This window comes from Mustela nivalis, assembly GCF_964662115.1.
Source record: "Mustela nivalis genome assembly, chromosome: X".
In the NCBI taxonomy this organism is placed as follows: domain Eukaryota; kingdom Metazoa; phylum Chordata; class Mammalia; order Carnivora; family Mustelidae; genus Mustela; species Mustela nivalis.
In genome coordinates this window covers 30,278,453-30,297,611 of record NC_139040.1, presented here as the reverse complement: position 1 = coordinate 30,297,611, position 19,159 = coordinate 30,278,453, and the positions used below count along the sequence as shown (strand labels likewise).

At 43.0% G+C, this 19,159-nt stretch overlaps 1 protein-coding gene across 2 annotated transcripts in view; it reads left to right on the top strand.

Moving 5' to 3' along the window:
- The window catches only part of DOCK11 (dedicator of cytokinesis 11), a 189,459-nt gene that overhangs the window by 131,630 nt on the left and 38,670 nt on the right, over window positions 1-19,159 (top strand). For both annotated transcript variants that reach the window (XM_082716291.1, XM_082716290.1), the window contains 8 exons: window positions 2,222-2,288; window positions 3,767-3,814; window positions 5,369-5,511; window positions 6,768-6,883; window positions 8,022-8,159; window positions 12,690-12,872; window positions 16,197-16,310; window positions 18,895-19,110. In XM_082716291.1, coding sequence (XP_082572417.1) covers window positions 2,222-2,288; window positions 3,767-3,814; window positions 5,369-5,511; window positions 6,768-6,883; window positions 8,022-8,159; window positions 12,690-12,872; window positions 16,197-16,310; window positions 18,895-19,110 — 1,025 coding nt within the window. The remainder of the gene's footprint in view (window positions 1-2,221; window positions 2,289-3,766; window positions 3,815-5,368; window positions 5,512-6,767; window positions 6,884-8,021; window positions 8,160-12,689; window positions 12,873-16,196; window positions 16,311-18,894; window positions 19,111-19,159) is intronic.

Genomic DNA, 19,159 nt, shown 5'->3' with positions numbered 1-19,159 from the left:
ACTAAACTGTAATTTTTCTCTTCCTGAGGGTTTCTTACCACCTCCCCTCTCTCCTCCACCCATGTTCCCAGCCTGCATCATGTCTCGCCGATTTGGGGTTTGGAAACGGTGGAGACAGGCCAGCGGCTTAACAGCGCTACCGCCGTTGCCGAGAAAATGGCGGAGGAGCTGCTGACTAGCACTAAGCCGCGGCTGGGATGAGGCCTTTTCCCCTTTTACAGACCTGCGAAGCTGTCTCTGGGCACGAAGCTGGCACCGGGGTGGTTCAGGGATGGGCAGAAAGTTCCGGAGTTTTTGGGTGGGAAGAAGGCACCGGCCTTTTGGTGGGAAGAGAGCCGTTGCGTGGGAGAGAGAGGATGGCGCCCTCACGCTGCTCTCCGACAGGAGGCCGAGAGGCCGGAAACCCAGTGGCTTCTGGGGGATCTGGGCTTCTCCGAGCAGCACGGCAATCAAAAGGCAGGAGTGGGGGAAACCGGAAGTCCCTGCCCGCTTTTTTTTTTTTTTTAAACAAACTAACGATGCCATTTTTAGCATTTTTATTCTTGAGGGTCAGTGTTTTGGAAAGTGTCAACACCCGTGGCTTTTAGAAACAGTTGGAAGAAAAGTCAAAATCCCTGCATTCCTCCCTGTCTCCCCCTCTCCGCCTAGCCAACATTGCCTAGTCTTCCATCCTTATCTTGCCCAGGTTGTAGCTGGGTTGGCAGTTTTGTCATTTACCACTCTTGCGATGCCTATGACATTTTTACATTTAAGAGCTATGAGCGCCAAGAGCTATATCTGAGTAGCATAAAAAGGGAACGGAGGGGGCACCTGTCTGACTCAGGGGGTAGAGCATGCAACAGGATCTCGCAATTGAGTTCTAGCGCACTTTGGGCGTAGAGAGTACTTAAAAATAAAAATCTTTTAAAAAGTAAATGAAAAATGAATGGAGAGTTAAATGGCAGCAGTATTTTTTCTTTTTAATCTCGGTAAATTACTGTGTTGGAGTAAAGAAGCGGGTCAAAAGAGAAGTATACATGATACATTTAAGGGACTTTTATATCTGGGATAGTTAGATACATGCGCCTGGACATACGGTTAGAAGATAAGCAGGCATGTTTGTAAGAGTGTATTTGAGCAAAAATTGATTAGAGTCAGGTAGCATCCAATCTAGCAGACAAAGTAGTCTTGAGGTGCTGTACAAAATGAAAGACTTCTAGAGGTAGAAGGGAGCTGGAGCAAGGAAGTTTATGCAGGGAAAGCTTATGCAGGGAAAGTGGGTTTGTTATTGCAAAGTCACTTTTGTCTAGGGGATGCCAGGGCTCTGTCAGGCAGATTACCTTAGTAGTGCCCATCAGATGATTCCTAATTGACTGGTTTACAATTCCATTCCTGGGCGAGTGGGAACTGTAATTGTCTAGGTTTGGTGGTGGGAGGCTTAGCATAAGCAACTCCATTTTCATTCAGCCTGTTGTTTTGTTTTTAACTGTGTGTGTGTGTGTGTGTGTGTGTGTGTGTATCTATTTGCATAATATCAAGACTTCAGAGTTTATGGGGTGCCTGGGTGGCTCAGTGGGTTAAAGCCTCTGCTTTCAGCTCAAGTCATGATCCCAGGGTCCTGGGATCGAGCCCTGCATCAGGCTCTCTGCTCAACGGGGAGCCTGCTTCCTCCTCTCCCTCTGCCTGCTTCTCTGCCTACTTGTGATCTCCGTCTGTCAAATAAATAAATAAAATCTTTAAAAAAAAAAAGACTTCAGAGTTTATAATACAAAGGCAAAGGGTAAAAAAAAAATCTCTTCTTCTCAAGTTTAAAGTTCTCAAACTTTTTGGTTCACAGAGCCCTTAGAGTAGCAGGCAAAGGTGCTTGACCCTCCTTTCGGAAAAATACTCCTAAGCACGCGGCATTATGCAAAATTTCAGGAAGTTCATTGAAAACACCCCAGTCCTTTTCCCTTCCTCTGTCTTCAGGGATGATATGAAGATTAGTATCAGCCATCCAAAAGAATATTTACAAACTAAATAAAAATAATCATTAAATAATTACAGATAAAGTGATATATCTGGAATTAATTCACACAAATACAATGTGTGCCTTGAACAATGAGCTGGGAGAGGAGGACATCGATGAAAGAACCGGCTGGGAACTGACGGTTGTTGAAGCTTGGTTATTGATACTTTGGGGGTACTGTGCTATTTACTGTGCTTATTTCAAGATCTGCCACTTTGTTTATTCCATTTTCAGATACTCTCTTAACTTACTGGAATAAAGTCTCTCCTCAGGAGCTCATAAACATTCTCATCCTTCTCGAGTAAGTTATACTAATTTATTTTCATCAATTTTCTCCTTGTTTGGGGGTTAAAATATTACCTGTTTTTCCCCCAACAGCTTATTTACTGATAATATAGGAAATAGTCAACTGTTTTGGTAGCATCAAGGCCAGCACACAGGTTCTTCATACAGATGGGACAAAACATGGAGATGGAATACTTATGATAGCAGCAAAATTAGCTAATAATAGACCATCGTTCATCCCACCAGCAGTCTTTCTGTGATCTAGAAAACTAGAAGTGGCATCAGCTGTCCAAAAGCATTCATTTGGAGCCGATGCTGGCTTAATGGAGCAGCTTCAATGACTGGAATTTAGAATTTGTACTCCTGTAGAGCTGAGTAATTCCAGCATCAGAAATGTGCATATATATATTTTTTTCACATGTATATATGCATATATATATGTATTCTTCTCCATTCCAAGGCAGTTGGGGAAAAATCGAGTGTTGTTTGGGAAGTTGGGAAGGTGGAGTTGGGAAGTTGTCCTAGATTGTTTGCTGAGCTATCTGCATATCCTTATGGAAAGCTAATAGAAAAATTAAAATGAAATCTGAGGAGTTTTTAGATAAATAACACCCAGGGGCTCCTGGCAGGCTCAGTCGGTAGAGCATGCAACTCTTGATCTCAGGGACATGAGTTCAAGACCCATGTTAGGTGCAGAGCTTGCTTTAAAAATAAATAAAGAGCATGCATAAATATGATGTTTATGTGTGCATGTCTTTCAAAACAAAAAGAGGATACTCGGTGCACATATAAAGTCTTCAAAGTTTTGCAGGAAACATCAGCAAACAAAACGGAGGTTGCAATTTTAAAAAACTATATCAAAATGTTTACTAATGAAAATGTATGATGTTGGGGGTTTGCTTAAAAAAAATATATATAGGAGGTAGGGAGAATGGATGGTGAGCAGGACACCTGTTCAGAGTAGAGAATGAACAAGAATGGCCCTGTGCCGATTACCGTTGAAGCAGGTGGGTGCTGAGTACATGGGAATTTAGTATGCTCCCCTCCCAACTTCTGGATGTGTTTGAGATTTTTGAATAATAGAAGGTGTATTTAATGCCATTTTAAAAATATAGCAATTGCTCTAATTTTTAGGGCTTAAGAAACTTTTTCTTTAGGTATTAATGGCTAAAACTAGAGATCTTTGCTATGAAACATTATAGAGCACGACGTAGAATCATCATTTGCATTGACAAACTTTTTAAATGTCGTTAGAATTGTAGGTGAAGAAATATGGAGCGTTTTGTTGCTAATGTAGTTGTAGCAAATAAATCTAGAAAGATATAATATGGCAAACCCACAAGTAGTTATGTGTATGTATCTGTATACCAAAACATATTGTTGTAATATGGTTTAAATGGGCCATTCTTTGGAATACATGAGTTTTTGAATATTGCTCATTAAAATGCAAAGCGTGGCAATATCTCGCTAATGTGCTGTTGTTTTTCTTCCTAGAGTGTGTTTGTTCCACTTCAGATACATGGGGAAAAGAAACATAGCCAGGTAATTCCCACTACAATTTCCACTTTTTTTTTCCTTCTCTTCCAACAGATGGCAGTCTTGATCGTGCCCCGTAAAAACCTAGATTCCTCATTTTGCGAGTTACCTGGGCTTCATTTAACATGTCTCAGCTCAAACTGTAAATTAACCTAGTGTGAATGGATGTATTTTTAAGTTTTCCAAAGGGTAGCAGTTAGCCTGCTACGCGGAGTTTCTGTTCTAATCCAAGAACAGACACTTGTCTTTTCTGAAAGAGGTGAGAAAAGGCTTAGATCCCGGGGAAGGCAGCAAATCATAAAGTGGGAACAACTATAAGGTCTGTACTTTTACCAACAACCTGTCAATATTGACTTCAGTTGCTAAGGTAAATAGAAGTCCGCAACAGCAGCTGGGACATGCATTCTCTGTGAGCTATTCTCTTCTTTTTGCCGCCTAAGTCTTGATGAAGTAAATACTTTAGGACACGTTTGAGGGACCCTAAGAAAAAGATCACTTATTTCAATGAGATCTATTTTTAGAGGGTAGAGTTAAGGAGCTCAGATAGAGTCCTTTTTATAAAAGTGAAATTCCATGGCACTTCCAAGAACTAAACAGACACTTTGGATGGAGTTCATGGCTGAGTGTCAGGAACATCCTAATAATGGGTAATTCCGGTGACGATTTCCACTCTCTTTCCCTGTGGCTTGGAGCCAGCTTGGTAACTACCACTGTGAGCCTTCACCTCTGTGATTCTGCTGGCTCTCCCACTCTGTTTACTAGAGGATAGACAAACCCTTTTTTTTTTTCCTGGGTTCCCGTATGACCCAGCTGTAATTTTTTTTTTTTTAATGGGATCTTAAAACTGAAGGAAAACAAAAGTTGGCATATCCTAGTAACAGACATGTGTGATCGAGGTTTGAGGCCAGGCCAGAAACAGATTAGATTGGCATTCCTTCGTGCACATCTAACCCCAGAAATTCTCCCCACCTCATTTCCACTCTGAGTACCCCTCGGACTATTTTCTGTGACTCCTGCCCTTCCTTGCCTTTTGAGAAAAGACCAAGCCTTACAGAGTGTTGGCCACTTGATTCTGATTTTTTAAGGAGGAAAGGAAGAAGCTTTTTCTAAATTCCTTAGTTATATTCTCATAGCAGAGGCTCTTTTAAATATCCACTAAAACTTCATACAATTTCCAGTGCTGCCTCGTTCAAGCTGAGTAATAGTAGATAGAATATTGAACACAGTGTACTGTTTATGTGGAAACCTCATCTTTTGTTTTGATTTTATTTATTTATTTATTTATTTATTTAAATAACATTGAGGGGTGCCTTCATGGCTCAGTTGCTGAAGCATCTGCCTTCAGCTCAGGTCATGATTCCAAGGTCCTGGGATCGAGCCCTGTGTAGGCTGTCTGCCCAGCAGGAAGTCAGCTTCTCCCTCTCCCACTCCCCCTGCTTGTGTTCCCTCTCTTGCTGTCTCTCTCTCTGTCAAATAAATAAAATCTTTTTAAAGATTAAAAAAATATCATGGAGCTATAGTATTAGAGTACTCCATTTCCTAACTTTAAAATATTTTTAGGATACATGATGCCTGGCTGTCCAAGCACTTTGGAATAGACCGAAAATCGCAGACCATGCCAGCTCTTCGAAACAGATCAGGAGTGATGCAGGCCCGACTTCAGCATCTTAGCAGCCTGGAAAGTTCATTTACACTTAATCACAGTAAGTGAAAATGTGGGTAGGCTACCCATTCGAAACATACACATAATGCTATGGAACCTTGAAGGAATTCTAGCTTAAATCACCAGTACAATCGGAAATGACCACACATCTATGGATGTATTTACGTATCTCTGTGTTTATGTATAGTCCTTTTGTCATCCAGGAACACCTAATAAACTATGTGTGGATTTTCCAGTGATTTTTAGGTAACCATGGTTTTTCTCTTAGTTCGGTATTAAAGAAACTGATTTTCCCCCCACTGAATTGCTATTCTCATCATATTATTTTACACTGGCTAGCCTTCATTCCTACTGTTAAACTTCAGTGCAAACAATGGCATCTTCATATAATAGTATCTATAATATTTGTTCAGTATATATAATATCTGTTCATTCAATGATTTTAAGGGCTTACCCCTGCTGAGCTGAATGCAGAAGTGAGAGAATTGCAAATACTATTTTGACAAAGGCATATTGCACATGTGTTGAAATATTGACAAGGAGAACAGGGCAAGGAGAGAAATGTTGACCAGGCAGGGAAGGCTGGAGGGTTCTATAAGTGGAAGTGATCCTCTGAAAAGCAAATATTAATAAAAAGTCAAAGAGAAATATTTCATTTCCATATAGTCCCCTGGAGGTTGCCGAAAAGGAAGCCAGCCAAACTGGCTTTGTCATGAGGACTAATAATAAAGACAAATGTCTTGGGTAGATGGACCCTGAGCTAATAATAGACTCAAGACCTTTAAAAAAAATGCAAGTTTTATGGACTTCGGCTTTGCTGTTGTCCCTTGTAAAAATATAAGGGACCTGCTGCCTTCGGTCGGCTGCTTTGTTTTTCTTCTGATCTAGAAACAAGTCCCCTAACATTGGCATGATTAGAAACATCTGGCGGGTGGGGGAGCACCCCCATAGGTGACGTCGCCGGCTGTCTGCAATTTCTCATTTTTGTTCCCTAGTCACATCATCTGAGTTCATCCCTGAGATCTTGTCTCCAAAGAAGCGGAGACACCTAATTACGTGTTGCAGGGCTGTTGATAACAGAGCTGAAGTAAGAATGGGTGGCATTGATTAGCCAGGATCATATTTGATTAAGGAATAAATAAATACAGCGAAGCTCATTAGGTCTGCGGATACTGAGAGCCCCCTTTCTTCTTGCTTGTCTCTCGCTGAGTCTTGCGGGGGAGGCGAATAATCATTCAAAACAGTCACGTGATTCTCTGCGTTGGTCTGTATTAACTTATTTTTCTGTAATCTTAGGCTCCGCAACAACTGAAGCAGACATTTTCCATCAGGCACTTCTCGAAGGCAACACTGCTACTGAAGTTTCCCTAACGGTGCTGGATACCATCTCGTTTTTCACCCAGTGCTTCAAGGTAAAAATGAGAAGTCACACTTCAGGTGGTGTCCTAAGGAAAACATTGTACACAAATTAATTAGTCAGAGGAAGCACAGCGTAGTAAAAAAAGCCCCAAATGAACAGTCTGGAAACTTGGATGACAGACTTCGTTTGGCTACTGTGTGACCTTGGGGATTCACGGAGACTCCCTTGCCACATCCACGAAGGGAGGGGTTTGGACTCATTTGCCCTCAAGCTTCCTGCTACCTCTGAACTTCTGTTGTTTGATTTGTGTGTGTGTGTTTAAAGCCCTTTTCTGTCACACTTTTATAAATATATCCAGTCATGTTTAGCTCGAATTAGGATTGAACTGGTTTGCCCAGATACCCATGGTGATGAGGCGTTTTGTCAGGCTTGACAATGCCAAGGCAGGCTGACTAGCTTCCCTGGCCAGATGTTCAGTGCTTTTTCTCAGATGTTTGCTTCTCCACACAAATGAGCACTGTGAGGATTTTTTTTTTAAGATTTTATTTATTTGTTTGAGAGAGAGAATGAGAAAGAGAGGGAGAGCATGAGAGGGGGCAGGGTCAGGGAGAGAAGCACACTCCCCGCTGAGCAGGGAGCCCGGTTCGGGACTCGATCCTGGGACTCCAGGATCATGACCTGAGCCAAAGGCAGTTCCTTAACCAACTGAGCCACCCAGGTGCCCCTTTATCGTGAGGATTTTAAAAAGAAGAAGGTAAAAACCATGATCTTGCAAGGTTGTCGAGGGAGTAAGATGAGATAATAGGAGAGTGCTCTGAAGAGTAAAAATGACGTAACTGTCCCATAATGTAATATTAGCAGGAGAACTCAAAAGTAGAAAATTGTGCTTGCTTCCCCGTGAGTTAAAATCAGTCATTTTCTCCCCTCTTCTCTGTGTAATGCAGTTAATTGCTTTGGCCCTCCAGGTTTACTTTTTTTGAGAGAGAGAGAGAGAGAGAGAGAGAGAGAATAGAGGAGGGGACAGAGGGAGGGGAAGAGAGAGAATCTTAAGGAAACTCCACGCCTAGGAGGGAGCCGGTGTGGGGCTCGACCTCACAGCCCTGAGATCATGACCTGAGCCAAAGGCAGATGTTTCCCCAACCGCGCCACCCAAGCACCCCCAAAATGTATTTTTTTTAAATGTTTTGTAGAGTCAACTGTTAAATAACGATGGCCACAACCCACTAATGAAAAAAGTATTTGATATCCATCTGGCATTCCTTAAAAATGGACAGTCCGAAGCGTCGCTGAAACATGTTTTTGCCTCCCTGCGAGCCTTCATCAGTAAGGTAAGGACAGCTTTCGAGCTGCTTGTGGGTCTCCCTCCATGGCAGGCAGGAAAGAGGGCACCGCGGGGCCCTGGAGTGACGTCCTCGAACCTCAGTTCACGAAGCTATGAAGTAGGGCCTTTGTAAGTACGGATGTAGAACAGCAGCACACACAAAGACGGCCCAACGAGAACCCCGTAAAGTCTGAACATGCTTTCTATTTCACATCGCCATTCCTTCCCCTTTTCCACAGGCTCCTAGGAAAAGTCTCATTTTCAGATGACCAGCTTTGCCGGGTTTTTTTCTAGTTTGCTTCTTCTCCAAGTATTCTCATGCCGAGGTTATAGAACTTAATCCACGTGCTCCTGTATGAGCCCCTGGCAAGAAGAGACCAGGTTGTCTAACCCCGGGGTCTCCTATCATAGCCTGCGAACAGTAGGCACTCAGTACGAGTTCAGGCGAATGATTTCTGCCTTTCAAAGCTAATTGTGTCTGCAGGCTCCAAATGTTCAGGCTGCTTACCTCATCTCGACGCAAACCTCAGCCCAGGCTCTTAGGAATAAATTGGATTTAAACAGATGGCCAAAATTTATTCCTCCTGGTCTGTTTTTGATGGCTTTTAAATGTAATAAAGGGCATCATAAGCCAGAATGGAGTTGCAGTTATGGAAAGCTACAGTCAAGGCCTCTACGCAAGGATGAAACTCCAACAAGACAAAGAAATTCAATTAATTGATTTGTGTAGTGGAATAGCTGGGCCTGGAGAACTTTTTTGTCATCACTATTTGTCTGCTGGCTTATTGCATTTACTCGATACAGAACTTGGGTGGAGTTGAAGGTTGTTTCTTAATGGCCACTCCTTAATATAATTTTTTGATTTTTTTAAAATTAAGATTTTATTTATTTATTGGAGAAAGAGAGCATGAGCAGAGGGGCAGAGGGAGAGGCAAACACCCCGTTGAGTAAGGAGCCCGATGCAGGGCTCAATCCCAGGACCCCAGGATTATGACCTGAGCCAAAGGCAGACGCTTAACCGACTGAACCACCCAGCCACTCCAATATAATTTTTTTAAAGATTATTTATTTATTTGGGAGAGGGAAAAGCAGAACAAGCAAGAGAGAACACAAGTGTGGGGAGGGGCAGAGGAAGCAGGAGAAGCAGGCTCCTGACTGAGCAAGGAGCCCGATGTGGGACTTGATCCCAGGAGAGCCAAAGGTGGGCAGTTAACCCACTGAGCCACCCAGGCATCCCTCCTTAATATAATTTTTGAATAAAGAAGTATTTGGAGAACTGACTTCAATACAAGCATGTTATAAGCAACTAAGGGAAAGAAATTCAGAAATAATTCACCAACCAGTTTTCAGGTAGGAATGTCCTGGTGTTAGACACTGTGTCAGGGATACAGTCGAAGGGTTTATTGTACAGTAGAGGGAAACATACACACGTATATGCACGCATATCCAACAATACCACTAGAATAAAACAAGTCTATACAGGGAACGGAGTGTGGGGAGGAGGAGGGAAAATGTCCAAATTTAGCAAAAGTTTCTCCATTGCAGTAGAGATAGAACTTAGTATGGACTGAGCAAGAGATGAAACTGAAGAGGTCAGGGGGACCAGATGATTATGTAATTATCTTAGGAGTTAGACTTCATCTTTTAGCCCTCAGGGAGCATGGAACCAACACAATTAGATTTGTATTAAAAGCAGATTGGTGCAGGCGAGTAAAACTCTCTCAAAAGTAGTGTGGAAGGTAGATTGGTGGCAATAATAAAGGCAGGAAAAAGACTTACTATAATAAGTTAGGTAAGAGATGATAAAAGTTGATGAGTTCTGTTTTGTGGACCTGTTGAATATAAGGTGCCTTTAAGACATCCAGTTAGAGCAGTTAGGATTAGCTGTTGGATATATAGATCTTTGCTCTAGAGAGAGATTTGGGTTAGAAAACTAGATTTGGAGTCATCCATCTATCCATCCACCTACCCATCCATCCATCCATCCATCCATGCATCCGTCTATCCATCCACCATCTATTCATCTAGCCAGCCAGCCATCCACCCAGCCACCCATCCATCCATCTATCCATCCACCCACCCATCCATCCACTCACCCACCCATCCATCTATCCATCTACCCACCCATCCATCCATCCATCCATCCATCATCCATCCATCCATCCATCCATCCACCTACTCATCCATCCATCCATCCATCCATGCATCCGTCTATCCATCCACCATCTATTCATCTAGCCAGCCAGCCATCCATCCATCCATCCGTCCACCCACCCATCCACCCACCCATCCACCCATCCATCCTGTATTTATTGAACACCGTTTCTCTATCTGGCACTGTACTAGGTACTAGAGATACAGTGCTGGGGATACAAAAGAAACATAGTCTCTGCCCTTGCTAAGCTTCTAGTCTAGTGGGGTTGGGGGAAAGAAAATAAATGAGTAAATAAAATAGTAATTATAAGTTTGGGGAAGGAACCAAGGTGTTAAGATAGAGAATAATGATTTGTAAGAGATACCTTACCTTATTTTATTTTTTTTTATAGAGCGCACGTGCATGTACAAGCAGGGTGGGGGTGGGGAGGACAGAGGAAGAGGGAGAGAGAAAATCTTAAGCAGACTGTATGCTCAGTGTGGAGCCAGACATGAGCCTCGATCTCACAACCCTGAGATCATGCCCTAAGCCCAAATCAAGAGTTTGACCGACTGAGCCACCTAGGTGCTCCACAGATATCTTACTTAAATAGGCTTATCCCTTTAAAAATGAGACCTGAAATATGAAAAAGGGTCAACTGTTTGAAAAGCCCAAGGAAGAACACTCTAGGGAGAAGGGCATGCATATGCAAAGGCCCAGATTTGGGAAAAAACTGAAAATTCTGGGAACTGAAAGGCCCAGTTTAACTGGAGCATAGTGAACTAGGGAGATCATCAGCATATGAGTGGTAATTGAAGCCATGGGAGTGGTTTTATTTCCCCTGGAGAGTATGTAGAGGGAGAACAAACAACAACAACAAAAAGGTCAAGAGCAATACAGTCAAGAAAAACAGCCTAGAAAGGGCTAGAAAAGAAATCTGTGGAGATGAGAGGGGAGCAGCAATCACAGAAGTGGGAAGAAAGATAAAAAAGAGGGATATCATGGAAGTCAAAGGAGAAAAAAGTTTTAGCAGTATTAGGAGGTATGGAGTGGTGTAATAAGAATGGGGAAAGGGAGTCCATGGGGATTGACAATAAGGTCATTGATGATTTTGGCCATTGTCCCCTCAGAGAAGTATGGTGGAGGCAGAGGCTAAGTGTGGTGGATTAACTACACTATTCCCATGCCCTTCCTCACACCTTTGTTTTCATACTAGAGTATCTTGCCCAGCAAGATTTAGTCTCACCTGGTGGGACTGCTGATGAGAGTTCCCAGTTGCCAATCAGAAAGCATTCATTAAACATTCATTATCTGCACAGCATTTGTATTTGGTGTTGAGGTGATGAAAGGAGTAGATTCCTGGGGCGCCTGACTGGCTTCGTCAGTGGAGCATGTGACTCTTGATCTTGAGGTCAAGAGTTTGAGCCCCACACTAGGTGTAGAGGTTACTTTAAAGAAGGGGGGGGGCGTGGTTCCTGTAACGTGGGTTTAAACTTAAGATTCCCAAGGAATGATTTTGAAAGGGTGGCCCTCTAGCTTCACACTTCCTAAAAAACTCCATTGTATACCCTTGAAGGAACTTACCACTTGCTTGCCTTGCCATGGAGGCATGGGAGATTGTAACCAGCCTGTTATATGGACAGTTGATCTTCCACAAAGCAGAATGAATACATTTTCAGAGTAACAGCCGCTTGGCAATTTGGAAGATTTGCATCACTTTTGCACTCTCTTTCTAATGCTAAACTACAGTTTACTCGACACTATTTATGAGTAGAAGATGCATGCACGTCTGCTTCTTAAAAGATCAACTTTACTTGATGGATAGATTCCCACTATAATTTTCTCAGCGTTTGGGAGTTCAGACTATAAGCAACTGTTCAAATACAGTTTAAACATAAAGCGAAAGTGTAAGCAATGCAGATGGTCCTTCCTGTTTTCAAAGCCCAAACTGGCACCCATCAATCATTCATCATCTCAGCCATTCATTAATTTAATACCTGTTATCAACAACCTACTCATCTTTTCCAGAGCATCGTGAGCTCTTCTTGGATCTGTTGTGTTTATAATCAGTGTCGCACATTTTTGTAGTGACCTGTGTATTGACTTGAATTCTCCTGTTATTTTTTTTAAAGATTTTATTTATTTGCTTGAGAGAGAGAGAGTATGAGCAGGGGTGGTGGGGGGAGGCAGAGGGAGAGGGAGAAGCACAAGCCCAATGCAGGGCTTGATCCCACAACCCCGGGATCATGACCCGAGCCAAAGGCAGACGCTTAACCAACTGAGCCATCCAGGTGCACCAGCAGCCAATACAGTTTTGAGCGAGAATATAATAGGCATGTGATAATGGATTGATTTTTGTGATTGGGTTTTCAGATACTTACTTATGTTTTTCCTGTTCTTTAGTTCCCTTCAGCCTTTTTCAAAGGAAGGGTGAACATGTGTGCTGCGTTTTGCTATGAGGTTTTAAAGTGCTGCACCTCAAAGATTAGCTCAACCAGGAACGAAGCATCTGCACTTTTGTACCTTCTGATGAGGAACAACTTTGAGTATACCAAAAGGAAAACCTTTTTGAGGACACATCTGCAGGTCTGTGAAAATCAAAGCTCCCGTTCTTTCTTTTTCTTTTTCTTTCTTTCTTTTTTTTTTTTAAGACTTCATTTATTTGAGAGAGAAAGAAAGTTGGAGCTTGAAGTTGGGGGGTGGGGAGTGAGGGGCAGAGGGAGAGGGAGGAGCAGGGAGCCCGACGTGGGGCTCCATCCCAGGACCCTGGGATCATGACCAGAGCCAAAGGCAGACGCTTAATCGACTGAGCCACACAGGCAGCCCACTCCTGTTCTTTCCTCTGTTCAGTCTTTAGCCTCTAAAAAAGTATCAAGTATCAATACCTTCAGATACTCAGTCCGATACAATAGCCCTTAGCCACATAGGGCCAGTTAGCGCTTGAAACTCGGCTAGGCCAAACTGAGATGTGTTGTAAATACACAATGCACATTGGCTTTTGAAGACCAAGTACAAAAAAGTAAACTATCTCAATTATTTTATATTGACTGTACATTGAAGTGATATTTTGGACAGAGTTGAGTTAAGTGAAATTTATTAAATTTCACCCGTGTCTTTTTAGTTTTTGTTGTGGCTATGGGACAATTTAAAATTGCCTTTGGGGCTCACATCCTATTTCTGTTGGACAGCCCTGCTCTAGAGCGCAGAGGTCAAGAGCACAGGCTCTAGTTCAGGCTCCAGGAGTACCACTTACCATGTGACCTTGAGCAGCTTCCATAGTCTTAACGCCTCAGCTTCTTCACATGCAGACTAGGGGCAAATATCTGTGCCTACGTCATCAGGGTTTCGTGAGGATTAAAAGAAATGATTAAGTACCAGACAAAATCTTTGTTAGATGGCACAGCTGGTTAGACAACTGGCTGTTACCGTAACAAGTAATTTAGCTTGTTTTTTCATGTTCCAGCATGCCTAGTTAGTGAAAACTGAGAGACGACTCCAGGTTTGTGGCAAGCCCAAACTTTGGAATCAGACCTATCTGGGTTTAGTTTCTTTAAAGGTTTTATTTATTTATTGCGGGGTGGAGAGAGAAAGCCCGAGCAGGGGGAGGGGCAGAGGGAGAAGCAGACTCCCCGCTGAGCAGGGAGCAGGACATGGGCCTCAGTCCCAGGACCCCAGGAGCATGACCTGAGCCAAAGGCAGATGCTTCACCGACTGAGCCACCCAGGCGCCGCCACCCCCAACCCCTCACACCTGGTTTAAATCCCAGTTCAGCTACGTACTTACTGTGTGGCCCTAGGCAAGGGACTCAATTTGTCTTCAACTCTCTGCCTCATCTGTAAAACGAGGCAGGTGTGGTTCGCCCTGCAGGGTTACTGTGAGGGTCTAACAGAAAGTGTGTATAGTGCCGGGCACCATGCCTAGCATGTGTGTAAGGGACACTTAGCGTGTGGTAGTTGTCATTGTCTACATTTCTTTTGCTTGTTGGATGAAACTGCTCTGAGCCAAACCACAGATGGGCCTTCTTGACTCACTAGGCATCTTTGCCCTCTGGGAGATCCTTGGTCGTATTTCCGACTTCTTCCCTGCCACAGTCTGTTCCATTGGAGTTGTTTGTTGGAGACTGGGTTAGAAATGGGAAAGGAGGAGCACCTGGGTGGCTTAGTCATTAAACGTCTGCCTTCAGATCAGGTCATGATCCCGGAGTCCTGGCATCAGGCCCCCATGTCAGGTTCCCTGCTCAGTAGGAAGCCTGCTTCTCCCTCTCCCACTCCCTCTGCTTGTGTTCCCTCTCTCACAGTGTCTCCCTCTGTCAAATAAATAAAATCTTAAAAAAAAAAAAAAAGAAATGGGGAAGCAACCATCTGCAGCTTTCTAGAAACATCATTGGGAATGGGAAAATCTGATAGGGATAGACGCTTTCTATAAAATCTGCTACATAGTTACTTTGGGATATGAGGGCCAGCATTACCTGTTGGGGCTTTTGCTATTTGCTTTTATGAGGCGCCATTTAAAGACTGCCTTCCCTAAAAAACACTTGCACAGTAAACTTGCCCGTATGCCTGAAATTCCCCACTAAGGCCTGTTCTTCAGGGTCAGAGCATCCGTTCTCTCAAGTCATTTATTGAAATATAAACGCATTAATAAATGTGAAGACTTCAAACCATCTCCGGCCCATAGTAAGTGCTCAAAAAAGGGCTAACTGGTCTTGTGATTAGGCTCTCTTTCACTCTCATAACCACGCTATCAGGCAGGTATTGTTATCCTCCCCATACGACTAATGAGAACAGTGAGGCACAGGAGGGTGAAATAACTTTCCCCAAGCCATACAATGAATAACCAATAAAGCCAAAAGCTGAATGTAAGGCAATTTGACTCTAGAGCCTGTGCTTGCAGCTCCCACCAAACCCTGCTTCCCGCAAGTGGGGATAAAGCCCCCGGCCATCAGCACAGAGTGTGAATCACGTAGGCGATCATCCAAGGGAACCTGAGTTTCAGACCATCCCCTAAGGCCTTTACGTGTCCTGCCATCAGAACTGGAGAGAGCAGAGTCAGAAACCAGGAAGGGAGCTGAGGGGCCGCCACTGTGAGTCCAGCACCCTCAAATCGACTAGCGAAAGGCACTGATAAACTACCCAAGAAAAATGTCATCTATTTCCAGCTTTGCCATGGCAATGACCTAGCCGGCAGAGTCGAAGCAGAGATCTCACCACCGTTGTCTCAGATCATGATCTTGCAAACCGTTTTAGATCTAAATGTGCTAAGAGTTGTGAACAGTCATTCGCATCTAACCAAGAAAAGGCTAAATAAACTTTGCCCTTGGGACAAGTTGCTCTTCCTCTAGAAGAATTCAAACCCCTCACGTATGAAGAAAACAGATTACGATGGAATGGTGTAGCATTTTTATTTCTTTTTCTTTTTTTTTTAAAGATTTTATTTATTTGACAGAGAGAGACACAATGAGAGAGGGAACACAAGCAGGGGGAGAGGGAGAGGGAGAACCAGGCTCTCTGAAGAGCAGGGAGCCCGATGCGGGTCTCGATCCCAGGACTCCGGGATCATGACCTGAGCCGAAGGCAGACGCCTATCCAACTGAGCCACCCAAGCACCCCTTTTCTTTTTCTTTTTACAAGATTTTATTTTATTTAAAAGATTTTATTTGACTGAGAGCGTGAGAATACAAGTGGGGGGCGGGGGGAAAGCAGGAGCCCGATGTGGGGCTCAATCCCAGAAGCCTGGGATCCTGACTTGAGCCGAAGGCAGATGCTTAACCAACTGAGCCACCAGGGCACCCAGTGAGGCAATTTTAAAAAAGAACATTTCATACGTGTGCTTAGGGGCTTCCACAATGATGGAAATCAGCAGCATTTGTTCAAAAGATATTCGAAAAACCGTGTGTGCTTCTTCCCACAGATCATAATCGCCGTGAGCCAGCTGATAGCCGATGTCGCGCTAAGCGGAGGGTCGCGATTTCAGGAGTCTCTATTCATTATTAATAATTTTGCCAACAGTGACAGACCTATGAAGGTATGTTCTCACTCCAAGGAGTAAACTAGAACCACCTTCTGAGTCAGAAAAGTTCATACTGCTCTAGTTACGCTCTCATGAGATTCACAACTCTTGATAGTGTCCAGTGTATAAGACATGGGCTTTGCCTTGTGTGGCCCCATCTCTCCAGCGCCGAGAACACGGCCTGGTACATGGAGCATCTTCAAAATCATCTGGCTGGCTGGAGAAATTACTATACTTTGTTACACGTAGTTATTTTAGCTAGTAGAATTGGAATTTTTTTCTGAGCTTGATTTCTAAACTCGCTTCTTTTTTTTTTTTAATTTTATTTATTTATTTGACAGAGAGAGAGATCACAAGTAGGCAGAGAGGCAGGCAGAGAGAGAGGGGGAAGCAGGCTCCCCGCTGAGCAGAGAGCCTGATGTGGGGCTCGATCCCAGGATCCTGAGATCATGACCTGAGCTGAAGGCAGAGGCTTAAGCCACTGAGCCACCCGGGCGCCCTAAACTCGCTTCTTTTTTTTTGAGAGTTATTATCATCTATGATTTTGATTACTGGTGCACTGGGTTTCAGGAATCCTCTGTTCACTGATTATGGCTTGCCCTAGGTACATAGGCAAACCCTAGCCTAACCCTGTTCTTCTTACATACCAGGTGGCTGAGGCAAAGCCCAAGACCCTGACCACCATCCCTCTTTCTTACCCGTATGTGCTCAGCCTACAACATTGTTAAAAATACGTTTGTCTTGTTGCACAGAGAACAGGTCCTGATCTTCAGTGATGCATGTGTTCAAGGGAAGAAGAATCTTTTGCCAGTAGAAGGCTTTCTCTCCCAGAGGGATCATCCCCATTCTTGGGAAAGGTCATCCTCCAGGATAATTTAACAATATTGTGTTTAAAAAAAAAAAGGAAGGAAAAAAAAAAAACTCCCAGTCACAGCATACTTGATGTTTGGGACATGTAGAATCTATGTACCAAAGAAAAAAAATTATTCCCATAAGAATGTTTCTTAGACTGAAAAAAAAAAAAAAACCAAAAACAAAACAGTGCCAGTGCTTCTCAGGCTGGGAAAGTTTGCTTTTCAGCCAGTTTTACTGGTTCCCTGAGAGATCAGTGTATGCTCCAACTAATCCCACGAGCATGGAAACAATTTTTGTCATTAAGGATCTTCTACCCTGAAATTTATTTTTGTTGGTCATTACCATTCTTAATTCTGTGTTATATAAAAATTGGATTAGCATCTTTTTCAAAGTAAACAAGGTCCACTGTGGCTGACCTTGATAAGAACTCTTTGTCATGACTCATTTCTTAGTTTTATTCTCATAGGTCTGTCATCACCAATAAGGTCATCAAGGTATGCCTTTACCCCAGTAAATGAAATTGCTACTGGGGTTTAAGAAGGAGCTTTAATGTGAAACTAAGGATGTACTGTATGTTGGCTAATTGAATTTAAATAAAAGTTAAAAAAAAAAAGAAGGAACCTTACTAGCCATACTTATTATTTTTAAAGGGATTAAGAAAGCACTTTTAAGAACTGTTTCCTCCACATTTGGTTATATTCACCTTGGAAAGCTCCCTAACCCCTGTAACTTGTCCCTCACTCATCTTCTCTGAACCCTACTGACAATTGTGATCAGTCCACTGGTGTTAAGAGGGAGTGATAGTACTTTCTTAATAGTGGCCAGGATAAAGAGGAAACTAACTTAGGAGGTTTGGAGAACAAAACAACACTCTGAGAGAAGCTAGTAAATTCTTTAGAGAATGTCCTGTGATTCACAGCCTTTTAGTTGGAGAAGTGAAAATGTGTGCAGTATGGATTCTACCTGAGTGTATGTGGTAATCGGTGGGCGGGATAGGTATGCTTTATCATAAGGAAGAGTGGCTGAGATCACTAGCTCTGGGGCCAGGATGTCTGGGTGTCAATCCTGTCCCTGCCACTTAACCAGCTGTGACACTTTGGCCGAACTATTTAACTGCAGCGTTCCTCCGTTTTCCTATTGGTTAAATGAATTACAACAGTGCTTATTTCATAGGGTTGCTGGAAAAATAAAAGATGTAAGGCACTCAGACCGTTGCTTGATCCATAGTAAGCTGTCCATTTTTAGTTACTCTTGTAACTAAAATTCCATGATAACGGCCAATAATTCTCATGGCCGTGAGATTTACAGAAGACTAGCTAGAGTTCAGAGCCAGGTAGTCTGGCTCCAGAAGCCGTGCTTTTATGTACTGTGAGTATACTGCCATCAGGGTAGAGCCTTTAAAAAGAATTAATTTAAAGCTCTTCAGGAGCGCCTGGGTGGCTCAGTTGGTTAAGTGTCTGGCTCATGATCTCAGCCCAGGTCTTGATCTCAGGGTCATGAGTTCAAGCCCTGTGTTGGGCTCCATCCTGTGCTTGGAGCCTACTTTAAAATAAAATGAAATAAAATAAAGTAAAGTGAAATAAAATACTCTTTAGACATGTAATATACCAAGAACCAAATACCAAGAACTGTCCCAAGGAATATAAACCATGTTATTCCCAGGATTGGATGCCAAGGCTTAGAGCACATTAGAGCACATTAATAATGTTAATGAACATGTCTTTTTTGTTTGTTTTGAAATCAGGCAACTGCTTTTCCTGCAGAAGTCAAAGACTTGACCAAGAGAATCCGTACCGTTCTCATGGCCACTGCTCAAATGAAGGAGCATGAGAAAGATCCAGAAATGCTCATTGATCTCCAGTATAGCTTAGCCAAGTCCTATGCAAGCACCCCGGAGCTCAGGAAAACCTGGCTTGATAGCATGGCCAAGATTCACATAAAAAATGGAGATTTTTCAGAGGTGAGGACCTAAGACTTTGTCCTGAGCACAGTCCTACAAAAACCCTGGA